The sequence below is a fragment of the Anomalospiza imberbis genome, chromosome 4, assembly GCF_031753505.1.
Source record: "Anomalospiza imberbis isolate Cuckoo-Finch-1a 21T00152 chromosome 4, ASM3175350v1, whole genome shotgun sequence".
NCBI classification, from domain to species: Eukaryota; Metazoa; Chordata; class Aves; order Passeriformes; family Viduidae; genus Anomalospiza; species Anomalospiza imberbis.
In genome coordinates, this window is record NC_089684.1 from 15756772 (window position 1) to 15778176 (window position 21405).

Sequence of the window (21405 nt, forward strand, 5' to 3'; positions counted from 1 at the left end):
AGGGCGGTTTTGCCCTTTAAAGGTCTATACAGGATGAAATTTTTTATGTCTTCTGATCAAAACTGACTGTGCAATGCTGCTTAACAAAGTTCACTGTAGCTGTTTCAGAATGATCCTAAGACAAAGGAGTTCACTGCGGAAATGGCAGTGGAAAACTATCAGTTTTGCAAACCCAAAGATAGAACCATGGGGATATCTGTCCCTGGCAGCTGGTTGCGGCGCAGACTGTCTCACTTAACCAAACCACTGTGCCTGAAGATAGTGAAGTTTACAGTTGCCCCAGTGCCAAAATTAGAGGCTGATCATGCTCCATGACTTACTTATCTTCACACACAGTTAGCATTGTAATGTGTGGACCAGTACTGCTTGTCTTCAATGACAAGTACCCAAGTCGTTTTTAGATCAGGTCTCCAGCTGGTCACATCTTCACTTTGTTTTTTCACACTGCCTTTAGTAAGCCTGAAATTACCATCTTGTCAAGGACCTCCCCTGTTCTTTTCTCATTTTATATTGTAAAACATCTTCCCTATGTAAAAGATTTTGATAGTCTGCCCTCAAATAACAGAACTGCAGAAGTCTGCTCTCCCAATAGATTTTTGGGCTTTGCTGGATTATGTACAACACTTTTTGTTGACCCATAACATTAGTAGCCTTGAGGGAATCCCTATCCTGACTTCACCTTCAGAGGTCACCCTCATTTATATACAAACAACCTCTGACAAGCGAAGCAAGAGAAGGTATAGCCAGGAGGCTGCTAACAGAGATCTCATGCCAAAGTTTGTCACCAGCCTTGTGATGATTTTTTAGTTCTCATACTGAGACGGGCAGAACATGAACATTCTTAGTGCATACACAAAGTCACCAACAATCTTTGAGACAATACCTGCTGCAAAAATGATTTAGTCTTAGCTCTATTTGCTAAAAAATGATTACCATATCAGAGAAGATAATGTAAATTGGATTTGAACTAATTAATCAATTAATGTCAACTTGGGCTTTCCTGAACTATAACCAAAACCAGCATTATCAAAAGCAATTATCCTTGCTACCACCTCTACAGAGACATGCAATATATTAGACAAATTCAGCCAAAGTTTCATGAAAATACAGACTTAGAAGCATGAATTTTCTCAAGCAGATTTATATAATCATTTGTTCAAAACAGATGGAGAAGTGGATAATGAAGTATTAAACATCAAATTGCAGATACAAACATTATACTAATATAAAGAGAACTGCAGAACTTACTAAGTCAGTCCTGTGTTGGACTGTTATGTAAGTGGTTTGGATAAAGAAATTTGAAAGGACAACTCAGAAATCTCTTTTTGCAAGTCAGAAGATGACTCCCGTAATAACACTGGAATCTTTGAGCTAGGCACTGAGGTTTTCATCAGATTCCAAAAAAAAAAACCCATTCTTCCTTAAGCAAAATTCTAACTGAGGTTCAAACCAAAAATTTTACAGTAGAGGCACCAATTGGTCCACAAAACCTGAAGGAATTAAAAGCAATTCCATTGTTTTTCTGTGCTGTGCTGTTTCAAACAATGCATTGCTAACGGACTAAAATGCAAAAGCATTAATTCACTAAATTATGAGACAAAGAATGGAGATGAAATGAGTTGGTCTATTTTTTCCCCTAGTCTCAATATTTTGAACAGTAGAGCTACCTAGTTATTACAATGCTAGACTTTACTTTAAAACCTTCACTCCATACCATTCATGATTAATATCTGACCTGTGCAGTAACGGACGAAGACTTTCAATGTCTGTGGATAAGCTGCAAATTTCAGCACTCTCACCTTAGAGAATAAATTCTCTCCTTATCTACCACTGAAGTTTCTGAGTACCTGTGGAGTACAGCAGTGTGTCATGTCCTAGAGATGTCAAGACATAGGCTTTATTAATCAGGAGAGGCATGAAAATGTTCAGGGTTAAGGGTACATGACTTTCTAACAGGGAAAAGTTTAAAACTGGGGTAACAGACAAAGTAAGACAATATACACTTTCTTCAGCTTAGAGGTTAATACTATTTTTAGGCACCTATGTGCTTCTACCTCAGACAATCTAGAGGAATAGTGTAGATTTAAATTAGACTTTGCATTCATGTACAGTAGGTTTGACTAATACTATTAAATATCTACTTACTTACAGGAAAACTATAAAATTTCCAGAAAAGCTTAAAACAGTCAAATTAAAATAAGAAGTAAATACATAATAAATATTTGAACCTCTTTAGAACATATATTATTTGAGAAGTTCCAGATGGATATTAATACAATTTTCTCAGCAAAGTAATCTTCAGATTGAGAGGACAGTTTATGAAAAGTTTGTGCTGCTAGCTGCTTTGGACAACACAGATTTCTCCTCTATCCCATGGATCACTTTTGCCTCTGTGGGGACCTCTAAGAGACAGAACACTAAACCACCTAAAGGAAATATGAAGGTAAAAAAAAGTCTAAAAAAAACCCTGTTGTTTTGAACCCAGCTCATTTCCTCTGTATAGTTTACTTTATAACTTGACACCAGCTGGAAGGCACAGCCAAATAAGCTGCTGTAGGACAAGCCTGAGCACTGAGAGAACAGGGACCACTTAAGTTGCCTGTGCTACCAAAAGAAGTGCTTGTCAAGTGACAGCTTCAGCACTTTTGCAGCCAACTTTCCAACTCAGTCCTCCTTGTCTGTCTCAACACTTCAAATAAACAGGGATCTAAGAAGAGGATTGTTTTGATTGTGTTGTATCCTTCTGTATCTGATTACTAACACCTGCTGCAGAAGTTTGAACTGTGGTTTTCTACAAAATAGAATCTACACAAGGACACAAGTATATCACTACACTATACACAACTAGACATCTACTATAAACCTGAGCTAGCTTAGAACAGGAAACCTAAAAGGCAAATACACCTATTCAGCAGTAAAAATATCTTTGTCATTGGACTGCTTGCAAATCTCTTACCTGAGCAAGGTCATGCTTTGTGATGAAATAATGAAAGGATTTTCTCAATAAGCATACAATGAAACTGTGCTAGAAATGTAGTATGACTAGGGATTATTTAAGAAACCCAAAGAATGATTGGTGTATCCGCTTAGGTTCTTTTCTACTTGATGAAAAAAATTTTATATCAGTTGCAATATTTTTAATAGAAAAAAGCTTTCATTTTTTGTTTCTCCCCCCATATATACCTACACCTTGGACCAAATTCTGATTTTATAGTATTACATATACAAGACCTGATCAATTAATTCTTTCTGTTGCTCTGTATGGGCAAAGACGCCTCTTTCCCATTTCACAAGCGACCGAGCAATCATGTCATTACATAAACTCTGTCACTGAGAAACATTTTTTTCACTTCTGGGGCTCTAGGTACATATCCAGTCACTTCCATGCAATGACAGCAAGAAACCCACAAACATATCTTTTTCCTGGGAAGAACATGGCATGCTGGCTGGGAGGAAAACATTGCTTGCTGCCCAGGCCTCATCAATGCATATCAGCCTCACAGTCTGCACACAGATGAAAAATACAGGACAAAGAAGAAATGTCCATGTTCTCAGAGAACACAGTAGACAGTAAGAAATATATGCCAAACATGAAATAAAGGGGGGGAAAAGCATCCCAAATGAGCCAGTATCTAAATTCTTTACATGTCCTCTTTACAATCCTTTTCTGAATAAGGGGATATTATTCTGTACTTTTCCCAGTCAGGTCTGCCTGCCAATAAGAGCTGGCCTTCTCAGCACATGGCTGTGTCCTTCAAGCAACACAAATGATGATGGCTCTTCCAGAAAGTCAGTACTGATGCCACTTCTTCACAGAAGACAGCAACAGTGAAAATTACTGTTTGCTATAACTTCACTTTTGGTTTTCTTGTTTTTTTCTATTGACATAAATTTTCTATGAGTATATCGCTTCAGACATTACCTTCATATCTATTTCTGTGCCATGGATCTGTTGAGCTACTGTTTTGATGATTCCAATGACAATATCCTGCAGACCTTCTCTCTCTGAATAATAATGCAGAATGAGTCCCTTCCCCTTCTCTGCATCCGTGCATCTAAAGGAAGGAGCTCGCATACCCGGGTAAATAGTAGCGAGGTGGTCATGCAAAGCATCCAGATTCTGGAAGAAGAAATTAAAAATGTTATTATACGGCATTCACTTATTATTTATGAAGAAAATAGGCACATATTTTGTCCAATCTGAACATCCCCTGTCTCCTACTGCTCATACTTCTACACATTTGCCTTGCTCTCTGCAGAACTGCCATTGCAGTAGGCTTTTCAGGTAGCCCGAAATGTTCTATCTACCATGGCAACATTTGAACAATGAATGGCATAAAAATTAGGACTATTATAAATTGCTTCAGATAGTAAGAAGTTGTGCTTGATTATGCTGTGTTTTGAAACATTCAGATGATTAAAGACCTTCTGTGTGTTTCTCAGTCTGGTACCTCATCCAGTTTCATTCCTTCCAATTCTAGTCTCTATAATCTCCTCTTCAAATATTAAATTCAGAAGCCAAATACAAATAAGCATGTCTGAATAAACATAAATCTTTGTCCTTATTATCAGTGAGAAAGCCTAGTTCTGACAACATAAAAATCAAGCTTACAGGGCCTGACAAAGGTAAAATTTTAAAGTAAAGATTTAAATGCTTGAAAGACCAAACTCAAATATATCTTTTCTTTTGACAATAATTGAAAATCTCCACAAAATAAACAGAAATAGCACAGCTGTTGTAATAATTTATCCAAAAAAGTTGTTCAAGGAAGGGAAGAGATTTTTTTCCCTCTGATTTTCCCAGATAGCTCATGTATTTAACTTTCAATTTTAACCAGACAAATTGTGTTCTGGAGAGGAAAGCTAAATTATAAAATGATAGGCATACCTAATCAGTACATTAAAGAGAACAGTGAGATCAAAATCACACTGAAAACACAGCACTAGCTTCAACTTTGATTGTGGAGCAATTATCAAGGATCCAAGTTGCTATTTACTGCAAATTTAACACAGAAAGAGAAACCTAGTTTGCAGGATAGAGTTGCAACCCACATTTTTTTATTTATGCTGTAAAATTCATACAACTCCTTTCATCTTAAGTCCTGAACATTACTGCATATTTTAAATGTTGTTCTCTCACTGCCCTGCAAGTGACTGCTATCACCAGGCTTCACGTATTGTTTACTGCCAACACAGGAAGTGAAGTGAAAATATTTTCAGTGCGCTGTCTGGGAAATTCTCCACCTTTCATGAGCATCTGTCGATCATCAAATTTGTGGAAGCATACTGAATTTGATTTCATGTGAGCTGTGAAGTGCTTGAACAGCTGCCTTTTTTCTTGGAGACCTCCAGACAAAATGACACTCTTAGCAATAAATTCCGTGGGATGCACTTAGCCTGGAATTTCCTCCTTCAGTTTTTCAGCTTGTTTTTGTTGCTATATCAACATCTCCAAATTAGAACATGAAGAGGCAACAATCTGGGTGTCAATTCATTCCAGCTGTTGGTGGGCATTGACAAAAAACATAATACTTGAAGGCAAATTCTGCAAGAACTTTGCAGGGTTCAAGACAATGAAATTGGAGGAGACAGCTTTGAAAGTGTGGATGACAAAAGAGCAAGAGAGATGACTGGCTCTGAAAGATTGCCCCACCATCTCCTTCAATGGATGCCGAACTGCAGTTTCAGTAGATATGCCTCAGAAACAGATGGGATATATTGACCTTTTGGAGAAAAACTCTTAGGGAGATACATGGGAAAAGACTTTCAGAAATCTTCCAGTTACACAGTCACCAGCTGAAGAATTTCAAACGGGGAACAGCCAATGTCAAGGACAGAATTTTTGTAAAATAGTTGTCTAAGTATTAACGTTTAAGTCTGCCACAAGTGTGACTAACAACTGGTTGTAGCCCCATTCTGCAAAACCACTTTGCCACCCTTCCACTCATTTATGGCTGACTCTGTCAAAGCAGTGTCACAGGTGAAGTCCACGTGATAGGTCCCACAGTTTTTACTCTCTAATCTTCCAGAGTGGGGGACTTACAGCTCACTGTAGTCAAAATCTCACTCTGACACATAGTCAAGGAGTAGACATGTTTTTCCAGATCATGGAGCTGAAATTACTCCTAGACCTAGACACTGTCTTGTTACTCCTTACTCCTACTTCTTTGTTGTGTTCAATCCATTCTAAATTGATACTGCAGATTCTGAAAGAACGAATGTCTTTTTTCTTGTATGTTCACCTGCTGTGAGCCAGAGGTGAGGTTAGGTACAGTTTATAACAGTCTAAGAGCTCTCCCTGAATTTTTGGTTCCTAGACCACTCAGATGTGTGCCAGAGCTTGTGCTGGGACCCAAGAACAATTCCAGAGCTATGAGGAACAGTGATCAGCTCCATGGGGAAACACAAGGGAATCTCCAAGCAAGAACAAGCAGTCATACTAAATGGGGCTGATCCTGGTCTGTCTAAAAGTGAGAGTTGTGACTGGCACCTGAAATACAAAGACATGCTGTTCAGTGCTATGTGGTACACAGCACCTGGAAACTTATCTAAAAGAGGAATTAATCCCCTGAATTTTAATGCACTGCAAGTAGGAAAGTCTAAATAGCCATATAAACAATTCCTTAAATGAGAGAACTAACCACTTTGATTTTCATTCAACAGAAAGCTACCAAACTAAACATAAAAACACATTTGGGTGTCTTAGGAGGTACCTCTTTTCACATTGCTTCTCTTAGGCACAGTGTCTTTCAACATGATTTGCAAATTTTCCATGCTTGTTTTTTTCTCATAAAGTATAAATATTTGATTTAGTTGCCCTTTTTGTTTTCCTTTTTCATTAAGCTTGAAGTACCTGTGTTTCAACTATGAATAAACTAAATTTTCTTGAGATGTCAAAGGAAATGGAACATAAATGTGAGATTTATTTTCATATATTTTAAAAAACTGCTGTTCTCAATTATTTTGTATATTTCCTGGACTCAGTATACATTTCAAGAAGCACCTCGTGGAACTCTAGTAAGTATTTTAAGAATCTGAGAAAAGTTGGGGACATTAAACCCAGCCCACACCTATTTTTGTAACAGGTATATAGAGTAGCTTCCTGACCTAATACAACTGCTGGAAGATGCAAAAATAACAAATCACAGCTAATGTTGATTTTCCATTGCAATAAAAAGCTAAAAAGTACACTTCTGGCACAGCTACTAATACATTAGTCCTGTTAACATTTAGAGAAGTATATAATAGCCAATGTCATCCATCTGTTAACACTGAAATTCAAAGAAAGCAACTTAAAATACTGTCATTGGAAGAATATAAATGTAAGCTGTTTCCACTTTTATAGATATTTGGAGTGCATAACAAACATGTCCAGTCCTTCCACCAGCACATGTGGTAAGGAATGAAAAGAGAAGTATGTTATATGGAAAAGGGTATGAGGGAAGGCAAATAGAGTCTGTATTTCTGGCCCATACATGAGTAACCAAAGTGATGATGCAATGGGCCAGATATATCTTTCTCCCCCCCACCCCATTCTTGCTCAACCTCAACTTCAGTACATGAGTTACCTTTAGAAATTACTTTTATCTGAAGGCTTGCTTTGAGTGCAGCCTGTGAATGAAGCTATGAAATATAAAGGATGTCACATCCCATAGTGGTTTACAGATCGCTCATGGTATGCACATGTTGGAATATCCACATACCCTGTTCTGCCCAGCAACTACAGTTTGTGGGATTTGTACAGGAAGTCTGGGTTGACTGCATCTAGGATGCTCTGGAATTATGCAGACTTTGGGACAGTGAGACACACAAGTAAATATTCAAGTAATCCAGCAAATTATGATTCTGCTTTTTCCCTTAATGCTGGAGAGATTTTAAGGGTACAGATGACAAGAGGCTGCTATATGTTCAGAGAAAATCAAGTTTTAATAGTCAGCTTTTGGGCACTCTCCAATGCAATTCTTTTGACTTCATTACAGTACAGAGTTGTCTCCAAGAGTGATGTAGATCACAAATCTTAAATACAAAGTGCTTACAGAAGTGAATAATTTTCAGGTGACAGAAAAGGCCATTTTTCCACACCTAGAAATAACACTCTGGAGAAGATCCTACATTTCTTCCATGCTATTAAAGAATCATTTTCATTTTGTTTGTGTTTATAGTGCAGTATCATGCTGTTCTGCAGTATCCCACCCTCAGTTCATGTATGAAGGATAACATCTTAAGAGATAAGCTGTTATAAGCCCTAGCTCTGTAAATAACATACTACTGAAAATATCCAGTACTTATAATGAGAGATAATAGAAGAAATATCACAAAACCTGAAGATCACATTTTCTGTTATGATAAAGTAAGTCCACTTAAAACAGACCACCCCTGCAATCTGTTGCATATGAATACTCCTGTTCCAAATTTCTCTTTGGAATTTCAATTTAAATTTCTGTTCACTAGGCCACAATGATATTTGGTATCTGAAACAATTTTGCACAAAATTCTTACCTGCAAAAACTCTCTGACATTTGAGCCCAAGACACGTAGAATTGTATCATAACCAGATTCTTGACAAAACACAAAAAACATCTTCCCAAACATTTGAAGAATTTCCCCAGCATTTAAATCTAGTTAAAACATGAAAATATGATTCAGTCCAAACAATGTATTTCATGCACTTACTTATTTCTTTACTCTTGTATTAATTAACAAGAAAGACAGTACCTAAACACTACCCAGATCCAGTAGGTCAATAACCAAGCAAGATTCAGGGTTCATATGGCAAATAGAGAGTAAGCAATACAGGACTTTAATTAAAGATTTACCAATTACTATTATTATTTCACTGCATTGTACATTTCACACATTTATAGCATTTAGATTTTGATACAGAAAAATTAATCACTTCTTGAAAATAAAGGAACTTGGTTGTTAGTAGTGCTTGCCTCAGCAGAGTTAATTCCAATTTACAATAGCATGAAACCACATCAGCTGCTCCAATTCAACATTACTACAGTCATCAGTCTTATAGATTCTTGGCTAATTACTGATGCAGAACAATTTCATACCGCTCTCGGGTCTGCAGATAAAATAATGCTGATGGGCATAATTCTACCTTTTAAATTCCAGACCAGAGCTGCAATGATTGAAAATGAATGCAACCCAAATCAATGGCTGATATGTAATTAAATGAAATGTGTCCATGCCACAAGCATTTCTGTGACTCAGCACTGTTCTTCAGTAGAGATCAGGGATTCATTCATTCATTCATTTATTCATTCACTGCTCTTGCAGCAGTGGTTGAAACTTGCAGTTGCAGCAGGATGTTGTTACTTTACGACTGCTTGTTACACTGCCCATGTTGTGTGGATGAGGTATATTTTTTAAGATGGAATAGTTTGGAAATAATAAAAATAATTTCAAGCAATAAAAGGAGTAAATTTTTTTTAGAGAAATAAAGAAATACAATTCTCTCTTCTATGATTAAAAAAAAATTCTCTGACCAATACTCTGTTTTCACTTCCCCTGTGCTAAATCCTGTTCCTCTCTGCTACACAGATTTGGGGGGCAGGAGGGTATTACGTTTTTTGTGATGAATGGGTAAAGAAGATACCTGCATTACTTACTAAGGACCTTGCTTGCAGCTGCAACGAGGTCATAGGTTTTGGAATCATCGTAAATTATTCTGACCAGAAACTGTCCCTCTTCATCCAGCTGCGCCTCCTTCCTAAAAAGAAAACAGAATAAAATATTTTTGCTTGAGGGCAAAGCACCATATGGATAAAAGTATTTTAAAACAAATAACTTTGTATAGTTATTTAAGACACAAACTTAGAAATATTTTTTCCATAGCCATTAGCGTTCCCAGTCATTAGTGTACAATACAAATATTTCAGACCACAAGTGTTCTGAAAAGAATAATTAGCTACAAGAAAATAAACATGATTTTTCAGTACAGAGCCTCAGAAAAAAGTTGCTGTACTAATAAAGACACAATTTGCATTTTTAAATAAGAGACTATCCAATAATGCAGCCCATGAAGGGCTCTTTAAACCCTTTTTCTTTTTCATTCCATCACATTTTAATTACACTTCATTTACAAAAGGCGTGGGATGTTTCTAACAACAATTTGCACATATGTCCAAAGAGGAATTTAAAATAAAGATGCAGTACCAAAGCATGTATCCTTTTTTTCAGAATTCTCATGCCAAGCAGACAGGAAGAAAAAGGATGCTAGGATTTTGCAAGGCCTTGTTCTCACATTGCACATCAATTCTCACGTGTAAAGGGTCACCACTTAGCTAAAGCACAATAAAAATACACATTTCTTCACTAAAGGAAACGACTCTCTACCCCAGGTTTAAGACAAGACTCATATATATGTCCTGTGCACACTTACACTAAGTAAAAAACCAAACCAAAATGACTGCTTTGTTTTTCGAGTCCTTTACTATTCTCTTCAACTTGAACATCAAGTCAGCAGCTTATCCAAACGGCAGCACAAATGTGTAGGCTGTATTTTTTTATTGAGGAATACAAGTTCATCCCCCAGACAATGAATGAACTGTTGTGCCTTCCAAGCTTTGCATTTGGCACAAGCGGGTTACTAGGGAGGACCCACAAGTGACTTCCTCCCTGTTTTACCCCAACTGCACAGCACAGGAGCCAGGCCACTGGTGCTGCAGGAGTCCCAGCTCCTGGGAGGGGGACAGGGAGCACCTCCATGGGCTGGCAGATCCCAGGACACTGAAGAGGCAGCTGCCCACGTGGTTGGCCCTGCTGTGCACAGAGCATGCCAATGGACATGGCCCTGTCTCTGCCCAGTTTCATGTAAAGCGGTATTCTGCATTTGCTCTAATTTCCCTTGCAAATTTTCCTTCAGCAAATGAGGAGATGTGCAGAGAGGCCTGCTGTGCTCTCTGATGAAGTCGTGCTCTGTTTGTTGAAGTCCTCATCTGGAAAATGAGCACAGCCTCCTTTCTCAGTATGTTTTTTAAAATAGGTGTTCACCTCCTGTGGTGTTGCCTACCTATGACTCTCTATAGAGACAGTGTGCTTTGCAGAAATAATGATGAAAGAGGAGGCATTTGTAAGTACTCATGCTCTAATTGATGTATTTAGAATATATTTTGGCTCAGCAAAACTAATACTATCAGGCATCATTAGTATATTTGCAGGTGGAGGGTCACAGCTACCTCATTACAAAGAAATTATACCCTTTCATCTAAATGTATCTCTATGCTGCAGTGCATTTCAGGAAGTCAAAAGAAAGGCAAAGAGACAGGAAAGCCTTGAAGTGAATTACTGAATCACATCTTACATCACACCACAAAAAAAAAATCAGTACACGGTGTTTTCTTCAGAAAAATACCCTTAGAATTAGAAAAACTATTAAAAAAAGCAGAGGTGGGTTCTTAAAAAAATCTAAGCACAAGGGATGCAAATCAAGACATTCCTCCACTTAGTAGTAGGATAATTATTTTTCCATTGCACAAATTAAAGAAGAAAATGAGTAAAACATTATTTACTAGTACCATGGTAATGCAGAGCTTTTACCAGAGTATGAAAGATAAATAGAGTAAATACAAAGAAATGCTCTTTGAGATACAGCTCAAGCCTACCAAACCAATATTTCTAACTTCTGAATTTCTCTTGGTCACCAGAGGAATTATAAAGACCGACAAAAAGTAAAATTCTAAATCTACAATGTAAAATCCTGCATCCCCTTTTACATCAAACACTTTCTCTCCTTTATCATAACATAATCACATATAAATTAAAACCAAATTCTTTGAATGTAACTCAGGTTTTAATTTCCTAAAGTGGTGTCATTGATTTTAAAAGTTAATTAATACAAAATAATAATGCCTGCAGAACAAGTCAAGCATTTACAGATGTAGTGGAATTATCAATCCATAGAAACAGAAACATTTCCTGAGGTACTCAAAGGGGAGAGGTCTGAGAATTAAGCACTCTTGTTGATCTTAAAACTGCTAGATGGCAAATGGTACTGCTGGGAAAGACTGATTCCAATCTCATATGGTAGTATACTACTGACCTAAATGAAATGACTTGTCATATAACCCTCCAGTTTGTAATCATCAGTCTTTGATAATCTGTTCACTTAATGGATATCTGGAACCCCTTTTTCCTCTTCATCTTCCCTTAATCTTGCTCCTCACATTCTTCCCACTGTCCAAAAATTACACAACATTGGTTTTATATTTCAAAAATATATTATTTATTAACAACTGAAATATAGTAACTGTTACTTGACATAAACATTTTTATACTCACTCTAAGAATGATGAACTGAAAACAAGCTAAGCAATTTTCCTAAAGAAATATCACAAGGCTATAGGGGAGGTGTGAATAAATATGCTTCATAATTCCACCTAAAAGAAACATCGTTCTCAATCCAATGATATGAAAAACATTATAATAACCTTAATTAAGCAGGGTCTTAAACAGGAGGAGAGGTGGAGTTGTTAGTGGGAAATGATGTCTTGAAACAGAAGAGATCAGTCAGGGACAAAAAGGTAAAGTTTACATCTCCTAAGAACAGAACTGAAATGAATATGAGAAAAGAAAACCATCTCGATTCTTTGGTTCTCATAACATGGTATGCAACTACAAGCCAGCTACAGTTTGGAGGGATGTTTGCAAAGGGTGAACAAACTTTCCCACATCTCAGATCCATGCTGTGCTTTCTTTTAGTCTCTCTGATCAGAGCCAAACCACAAAGGAAAATCCACGCATCTGGAAAAGCAATGAACATCCTCAAAAATACGACATACTTACACAGTCCAGTACACACAGCTTTGCTGTGTGAGAATTTTCTCTATGAAAAATTGACCCAGTTTGATGATGTTGGTATCTCTTTCAAAACTTCTTGCATTTCTTTCCAACTACATTGACTGGAACTTTTCCTGTTTAGTTCTCTGTGCCAAACCACGCTTCCTTTTTTCTTATTTCATTTGTCCTTAGTTTACTTTGTCAAAGTTTTTCTTCAATATCTGCAATTTCTTTGAGCCACCGCTTTTTAAAATCACCACTGGTTATTTCAGTTATTTCAGCCAATTCCATTTAATTATTTTAACTATTTTTTCCTAGTTTACTCTAGATGCTTTGGATCACTCAGCAGCCATCTTCTCCATAGCCTTACTGATGTATTTCCCATTAAAAATATTTTTAAGTTGAGCAAAATTTTCTAGAAAATTTGTCAAAGTAAATATTTATTCCTGGAGGGGATTACACTTCTCAGTTAAAACCATGCAGGCAAAAATTTCTTCGCTTGTTCTACAAATATGGCAAATACCATGACAATGGCTAATTTAAGTCTGTGTCGAAAGATAAACTGCTTTTTTAAGATGCATGCTTGAAAATCACTAAATTTCAGAACTTTCTTCTCTCTTTCCAAATCTTACTTTTTTTCCTTTCCTTTTTCCTTTCCTTTTTCCTTTCCTTTTTCCTTTCCTTTTTCCTTTCCTTTCCTTTCCTTTCCTTTCCTTTCCTTTCCTTTCCTTTCCTTTCCTTTCCTTTCTTTTCCTTTCCTCTGAGATCTGTTGTGCTGATAGATCCCAGCAATTTAGATAGGTGCTGAGCTAAAATAAAATTCAGTTAGTTATCCGTTTTTCTGTATTGTTTTTCTGCTAGATGAATTTCCCTGTCTGCTCCATCACCTGTTCACAGAAGATGCTCTGCATACAGACAACACGTAGGCAGAGTGACTGTGGACAGGCTTCTGAAGCCCTTCTGCTTCCCTCAGTAATCTAACAGCAGTGAGAGCTTCCAAAAGTCCTTCTCTCTGAAATACTACTCTTAAGACTAAATGTGATGGGGAAATGCTGCTGTGAGTTTATCCAAAATGGCCACTGCAAAGTGAAAGCAATCCTATTTTTTCAGAGGCACTGGTCGTTCAGCCAGTCCACAAAGTAGCAGGGCCTCTAATGAATTTCTCTGAGAGAGCATCACAGCTACCAGCACCAGAAAGGCTGACCATGACTGACCTCCAGCAGCCCAGGAAACAGGGCAGTGTCTTTCAGGTGAATACCTAAAATTGTTTCCCCATGGCTGCAGTTTTCCCACCTAATTACCTGACCCTGATTTCTCAAAGCTGCCTGCACTTACACTAAGAAAATGATTTTATAACAAGGGTGATAGGAGAAATATATGATAGTGTCATAAGTATAATTATTGTTAAAGAGTGAGGCTGCTTTGTCAGCTTTGCAGAGCTTCTGTGATCAGCTGTCCATCAACTGTAATTACTTACATTTGTATTTGGCTGACCACATTTCAGAGAAAACTTCATAATCCATAGCTTTAAAAAAAAAAAAAAACAAAAAAAAAACAAAACAAAAACCCCAAACAAACAAACAAAAAAAAACCCCAAAAAAACCCCCACCAACCTGTGGCATTTCCCTTGAAATGTTTTGCTGCAATCTTAAGTTACAGTTTCTGACCAGATAAAATTGTGGGAGGAATCTAATGTTCTAATGTTTTTCTGCAGACTGTGGTGTTTGATCACAAAGACATTAACAGCAATAACATGTTGGTAGCTTTCTTAAGAACTTGACTGGAAATGAGCCAAAAGCAACAAGCTCTGGCAAATTCCCAAGCCCTGCTTATTTCTTTAGTGAAGAAGCAGTATTACAGTAGCAAATTCTAACTTTTATATGGCTGTTCTTTCAAAATAAGTTTCAAGTCAAATAGAAGAGAATTTACAATTAATGTCTCATTTACGTTTATAGAGACAAAATTAAGTGTAGGTTTTGCTCCCCTATAAATTTATGCTCAAAATGTTAAAACATCCCAGGATTTTAATGCTCTTCCCAAACTGATACCTGTCACACAATATGTGATATTTCATGGTTCTAAACTTACATCCCATGACATGCCTGCCCTAACTTCTACAGTCTGGCAGCCCTTTTTATTTACTCTAGACTAATTCTGAATGATTACACAGAGCTATTTCAATTGTGGGAAACAAAGATTCCAGCACAGACTTTTCTAAAATGCTTTTGTTTTCCTCCAGAATGTTTCTATTATCCAGGTTAATGTGAGGCAGTTTACTTGGGTAAGAGAAAAACCTTAACCACTGCACCATGGAAAATAACAGCTATACAGAGGATATTTTTCACATAAAGATTTGGCCTTGAAATCAGTGGAAAAATTCCTATTGAACAGATCAATGCAGGATCAAATCTTAAAGAAGCCTTTTCTCCATCAGTCATGCTAACACCCACAAAACTGCTGTTGATTTAGCAGCACAGAACAGCATTACAGGTGATACATCTGTGTACAATGGTCCCTTTGAAAATCTTTCCCACTGTGCAACTAGTTTAGTATTTGTAAACACACTACTAATGTCCAAAGTGATGTTAATAATTCACAGAAATGGCTGAAATGCTATGTGTGGACAAACATGAGAAAAACTATTCTTAAAATCGGAACAGATCCTGCACTTCAGATTTTTAAACCATAGGATGCACACATTTTTATTTCTCATAGAGGTTTGATGTAGAAAGGATTTTGTTTCCCATCTTTGGAGACTTTACAGACAACACAGCTGGGCAAGATGTTACATCAGGCTGATCTTACTTATATATAGTCCATTCTGCACAAGGTGAGTTTTAATGCAGTTTTGCAGTCAGACTGTAGTATTTAAAGTGAATTTGCATAAGTCATACTCAAGAAGGCTGCTGCTGACAAAACTTTCCATTTCCTATACAGTCATACTTGCTATCTTGCCTCTGTAGCCAGTCAGAAAGATGGAATCTTATAGAAGTAGAACCCTTTCCATTTGCATGCAGCAAATATTGACAAAGAATATGGCAGAAGACTGCATAAAGCAATTACTTTCTATCCTGAAGATGCATAGGCTTCTCTGTGACATAACATTATTACTTAGAAGCTGCTGGTGTCACTTTAAGAGATCATCCAGTGTCCCAAAAGCACAACTGGATCTCTTCCTACCAAAACTCAGCCCAAAAATGTGCGCACTGGGTGTGTCACCTTGAACACACCAAAAACAGCAGCTGGTTCCAAGACCACCTCCAGGACTTCTTCCATGATATGTATTGTTTCTGCTGGGACTTTTGCCACCATTGTGCTTCACTATTCTTGGTGTACCAAGGATGGAAAAGTGCTCATTAAATTGAAGGGATCAGTCAAAACAATCTTAATGACAAAATAACTCTACTGCACTTAGAAACACAGCATGGTTCTGATCTCACTGATAGGAGCAAGTCAAGTTTAATTCCGTTCCAAGAGTAGCACTCTTAAACAGGATTTCATGGGTCAGAACTAAAGATGGTATCTGTGAACCCAGAATCGCTGCCTTTGCATCTCATTTACATTAAAAAGGCAAACTCACTGCTCATATTACTTCACAGACAGTTTGTTTTTTTTCAAAATGCTTCCCATCTTTTTTTCATGTATTTGACAAAGACGCTTTACTAAAAGTTATTAAAAATATTGAGCCACTATTCTGAAAAGGAAAAAAGAAAATAGACTTGTACATGTTTTGGATAATCCAAAGATATTTTAAAATACCCAGCTGGGAAGAACATAAATTATATTAAGTTACAAGATTAAATAAAAATGGGAATCTGTCCAGGAAAATGATGTTCTGGGTAAAATAAATAGGTATATTTATAGACTTCACAGTTCTGAGCTATTTCCCAGTTTTACAGGCTGGATACTAGAGTGTTTAATGTAGGTTTTCAAAACAAGATAATACTAGAAGATACAGTTAACAAAAGTACAAGCTCCTTGCTGCTACTACAAACACTAAAATATTATTAAAAATATAAAGCTAGAATTATTTTGCTTCCTTTTACATAATAAAAAGAATGGTATTTACAAAATACTCTTTTATGCATTTCATTAACAAGAATGAATTATGTGTTTCTAACACCTGTTATCCTGGCACATCTAAAAGCACTTAATTCTGGGAAAACTGCAAAGTACCTGAGAGATACTGCAAGAACACTCACACCAAGTTTCATAACATGGCAGTATTTCCTTTTAGCTAACCCTTTCCCAGAGGAATTAAATAATTTGGCATCCACTTATTTTAACTCCTGACCTTCAAGCAGGTCCTTCCGCTGTGAGGAACTGAAAGAGCAGGAATTAAAGTGTTCTGACCCGACAAAGCTTGTAAATATTAACCTCATTACCCAGGAAGAATCAGCTAGTAAGCACCACGTAAAAAAAAATTATAAAATACTGATTAGAACTTTGGAATAGTATGAAATAAGGACTTTAAAGCAGAAATAAAAATAAATGTTACTTTCTGGATAAAAACTCAATAATGTTAAAAGGGCTATGGATTAAAAAGAAATCTTCTATTGCCATTTCACCACTAATGGCTTTCCAAAGTGTCTTTCTCATATCTATTTGTAGGCAATCTGTTTTTGGGTTTTTTTTCAAAATTGTTGAGATGGGTCAAACAAAACATTGCCTTCAGCACTGGGAAAACCCACATGGTACTGAAAGAGGCAGCAAAACCTCCATTTTCTTGCTTTTTAGCAGATCACTGAAATTATTTACAACTGAGAACTACATGATCCAAAATAAGAATGGATTCAAAACCTAAACTCTAGTGAAATAGTAAATTTTTTTCACCAGTGTTCATTGTGACAAAACAGTTAAAATAATTAACACAGTATGTCTGCAAACTTTTGAGCATGAAAGAATCAGTCAGTGCAAGTAAACTGTAAAGCAAGCATTCTTTACAATAATTAGCTGTGGGAAAGGGAAATCCTGAGCAAACCTCCAGCAGTTCAACAAAGAAGGAAAGAAGATTCACAGGGACTGACTGCCACCACTGCATGTGGCAGGTGTGAGTGTCTATGTGGTGAACTCCATAACTCACCTGCTCACCTCCCAGAATTCTACAGCTCCTGGGGGAAGAAGCACAGAAGAAAGGAACAGGAAAAACAGCATTTTGATGGGAGAAATCCCAAAGGTTTCAATAGGATAAATAAAAAAGCTTTAATAGGATAAAATAAAATTGAAATCTGGGACACACCAAAACCTACACTTAGAAATTTACAAGGAGGTTGGCACCAAGGTTCTCCTGCAAATCAACTCCTTGACAAGAAATACCAAAGATAATTGGAAGGCTTTTCACTTGCTTCAATTACAGATGATTATTAACCCAAGTGCCCCACCTCACATTTTGTACAGATATTTGATTCTCATTTCTTATTTCCTGTTTAGTTTGCATTTTTATTGCCCGGGCCACAGGGTGATTATGTAGCCATAATGTGCACAACACATAGGCATGCACATCAGTATTTATTTGCATATGTACTACATACAAAATAGATTTTCTCCAAAAACTTTACATTCTAAGCTGATGATTATACAACTTCTCTCCTACCAGAAGTAAAGCTCTTATCACTGCAGACAGACTGTTACAGACTATGGCACTGTTTTACATACTTTCTAAAGGGCTCCCCTATATATAGAAACTACAGTCAGCGGAAAACTTGAAAAACACTTTCCAGAGCAATTACAAAGAAATAAAACATGTCTCATAAAGAGCCATAAGCATCTGGTGAATTTTTTTTTTTTTTTGTAGTTTAGTGTGAAAGCAGGAAAGATGGACTCAGGTCCACTCAGCAACATTAGAGCAGTTTGCTCCAAGCAACATTTCCCTATCTGTTCCCGAGCCTGTATGACACAACATCCCAGCCACACCCATGAGCCCACAAAACCCACTCCTTTTCCACCAGGCTTCCAGCTCCCTCAGTACTGAGGCTAGATCCTACTCCACTAATGTACAACTATTTCGTGTTTTATTTTATCCCATTCCTCAATATATAACCTCAGGCTTGATTTACAGCAGTTTTCAAATCCAGTTCGGAAGAGAGAATTATTCCTTTCTAATAAGTCTTTCTGTGGAATTATCTCCACTAATTGCATGCAGAAGCATAAATTAGCACTCCAACAATCTCATGAGGCCAATTATACCATTTCCATTTAAAACAGGCAAGAACACCACAAATCAAAAAGGTTTCATTCAATTAGGGTGCCCAGTATGCAATGAGTGGTTCTGATTTTTTAAGATACTAAGCACTTTTTATGCTGAAAACACAACTTTCATGGACTTTACAGCCTACCAGCATCAGACCTACAAAGTACCTAAATTCCCACTAATCTTAGGAACTTACTATTGCAACTTAAAAGAGTCTTTCACTAGAGCTGTAGTGCGTATTTTTCTAGGTTTCTGAAAAGGCAAACTACATGATAGTAGGAGTGATTACTACATCTAAACACTGTGCTAAGCAATAGCAGTAGGCCAAAATCTTGATTCTTACAGTATTTGTCAACAAATATAAGTTGTGTTTTGATATATTAATAAAAAGAAAAAAAACATCTATGACAAAGAGAGATGCTGTCTGAATCCAGCATACAGACACAGAAAGCCAAGCTAGGGCCTTCATTCTGCAGCTAAAGAAGTTTTTTATTATTTGCTTTGTTTAAGCAGCATAAAAATGGACAATTTGTGCTGTGAGAAATTCCCAGGAAACAATGCAATCCTAGTCCATCTCCTGTGAAAAAATTATAAAATGTTTTCTTAAAGGCATTTAATATTTATTTTATATTATTTATGTATATTATTTACTATTTTAGAGTAACAAATTCTAAGTATATTACAAATATAATTAATCAGAATTGCACATCCTGTCAACGAGTTTCTAATTATATAAATACTAGGGAAATCAGTGGAGTATCATTTTTAGATAGGTAAATGAATAAAATCATGTACCTTTCCTGACTTAAGCAAGCAATCTACATCACTACTAATAAACCTAACTGCTAGGCATGCCTTTGAAAATTTACCCAACAATATGTACTGTTAAATCACCTACATTTCACTGCAAAAGCCACACCAAGTCACCAGACTGACCTATGTTAACCTTCACCAAGAGGATGTAGAAGTTTCTGTCTGTTTAGTTGAGTTTTCATTTTCAGGCCCTGCAGTTACTTTCACGTCCCCAAATGATACAGTCTTCCACCACTTCAGCTGAACCCAATTTGAAACTGAGCAGAGCTCTCCACTTTCCTTTTCCACATTGCACCAGGCCAATCACTCAATCCCCAGAGTTTCAGCATTTTAACCATAACAGGAGATTTACAGAAAAAAAAGCTTTTAAGAGCCTGAAGCTTTGGTAGTTGATAATCTGTGAAACTTGGGGAATTAAAGTTTCCTTCCTCCTAGGACAAGCAATTGATTTTTGCTCTTCCATAGTGCACTGTAAAGTCTGTGCTGGCCAGAAAGGTCCCCAGACCTGGAGTCCTGGCATTTGAAAGTGAGGACAGCACATGCCATCCTAACCCTTCCAAAGGACAAAACAGGGCAAAGGCAGGAAAAGATGCCTTAATTCTACATTAAGCACTGAGCACTAGGGATGTAAGGCTATTACTTGATTTATAAGTCCCCATGCTAAGGTACAGACAGCAAAGGGGCAAAAAACACTTATTTTTCTACTGTGCAAGTTTGAACACTTGTCCAGAATCAAATAAAAATACACCTCTATGTAGCTGCTTTTAGCAAACAATGAGCTTCAACTTCCACTCTAGTTTTTCACTAGAAAGCACTACATGTTTTTGTGGGGACTTCTACCATAAAAACAGAAGGAAGATGAAGACTGTGGCTGACTGGCTGTGCCACTTAATTTCCCAAATCCAGATATTTCATATACCTGTGTGGGAAAAATACTAATTAACTCTATGGGCTTGTGATGAAGCATTTTACTGCATTTATTAGATTTCTGAGTTCTCATTCATTTTCTTGGCAGTATGTTTCAAAGTGTCACAGTTTGAGCATCTAACCTGGCCTCAATTCAGATTTAGGAGCCCGTGGGAAAATCCTGTATTCATTTAATCAAACACAGAGGAACATTGTTGGGAAACACAGGAAAAAAGACTCTGCACATATTCCCTGCTGACAACATTGCTCTAGCTCCCACATATTGACCTGGAGCTGTTTCAAGAAGACATCCCTGTCAATACTTGTTACACAATTAAACCCTTAGAACTGCTCAATGGAGTGATCAGAATTTCACATACATTGGCTGTTCTGCTCAGCCATAAGTGATACCTGTTGCAGAAGAGAGAGCTCAGATTTTATGATAGAGGCCTCTTTCAAACATGTACTATCACACACATAAAAATATGCCCACCATAGAAACATACTAGGGAATACAATTTCTTAAGCCAATTTCAAAGGAAATGTTTGTTTATTTTGACAATATGAGTAATCTCTCTGCATTGTTTTGGACAGGTACATGGACAGTAATTCCACGTGCACTACTTACAATCATGTGCACAAGCTACCATATCACCCAGCAGTACAAATTTGGCCTTAAACAGACATGAGCACAGAATTGCATGTATGTG

The 21405-nt window shown here is 37.0% G+C and overlaps 1 protein-coding gene across 2 annotated transcripts in view; it reads right to left on the minus strand.

Annotated features, from left to right (window-relative positions):
- Positions 1-21405, minus strand: part of GUCY1B1 (guanylate cyclase 1 soluble subunit beta 1) — a 42597-nt gene that overhangs the window by 15591 nt on the left and 5601 nt on the right. Inside the window, exons 3-5 of one of the 2 annotated variants that reach the window (XM_068187218.1) lie at positions 9618-9718; positions 8500-8618; positions 3923-4120 (exon numbers count right to left, since the gene is read on the minus strand). In XM_068187218.1, the coding sequence (XP_068043319.1) occupies positions 3923-4120; positions 8500-8618; positions 9618-9718 (418 nt within the window). The remainder of the gene's footprint in view (positions 1-3922; positions 4121-8499; positions 8619-9617; positions 9719-21405) is intronic. The other variant, XM_068187219.1, reaches the window with a different exon arrangement.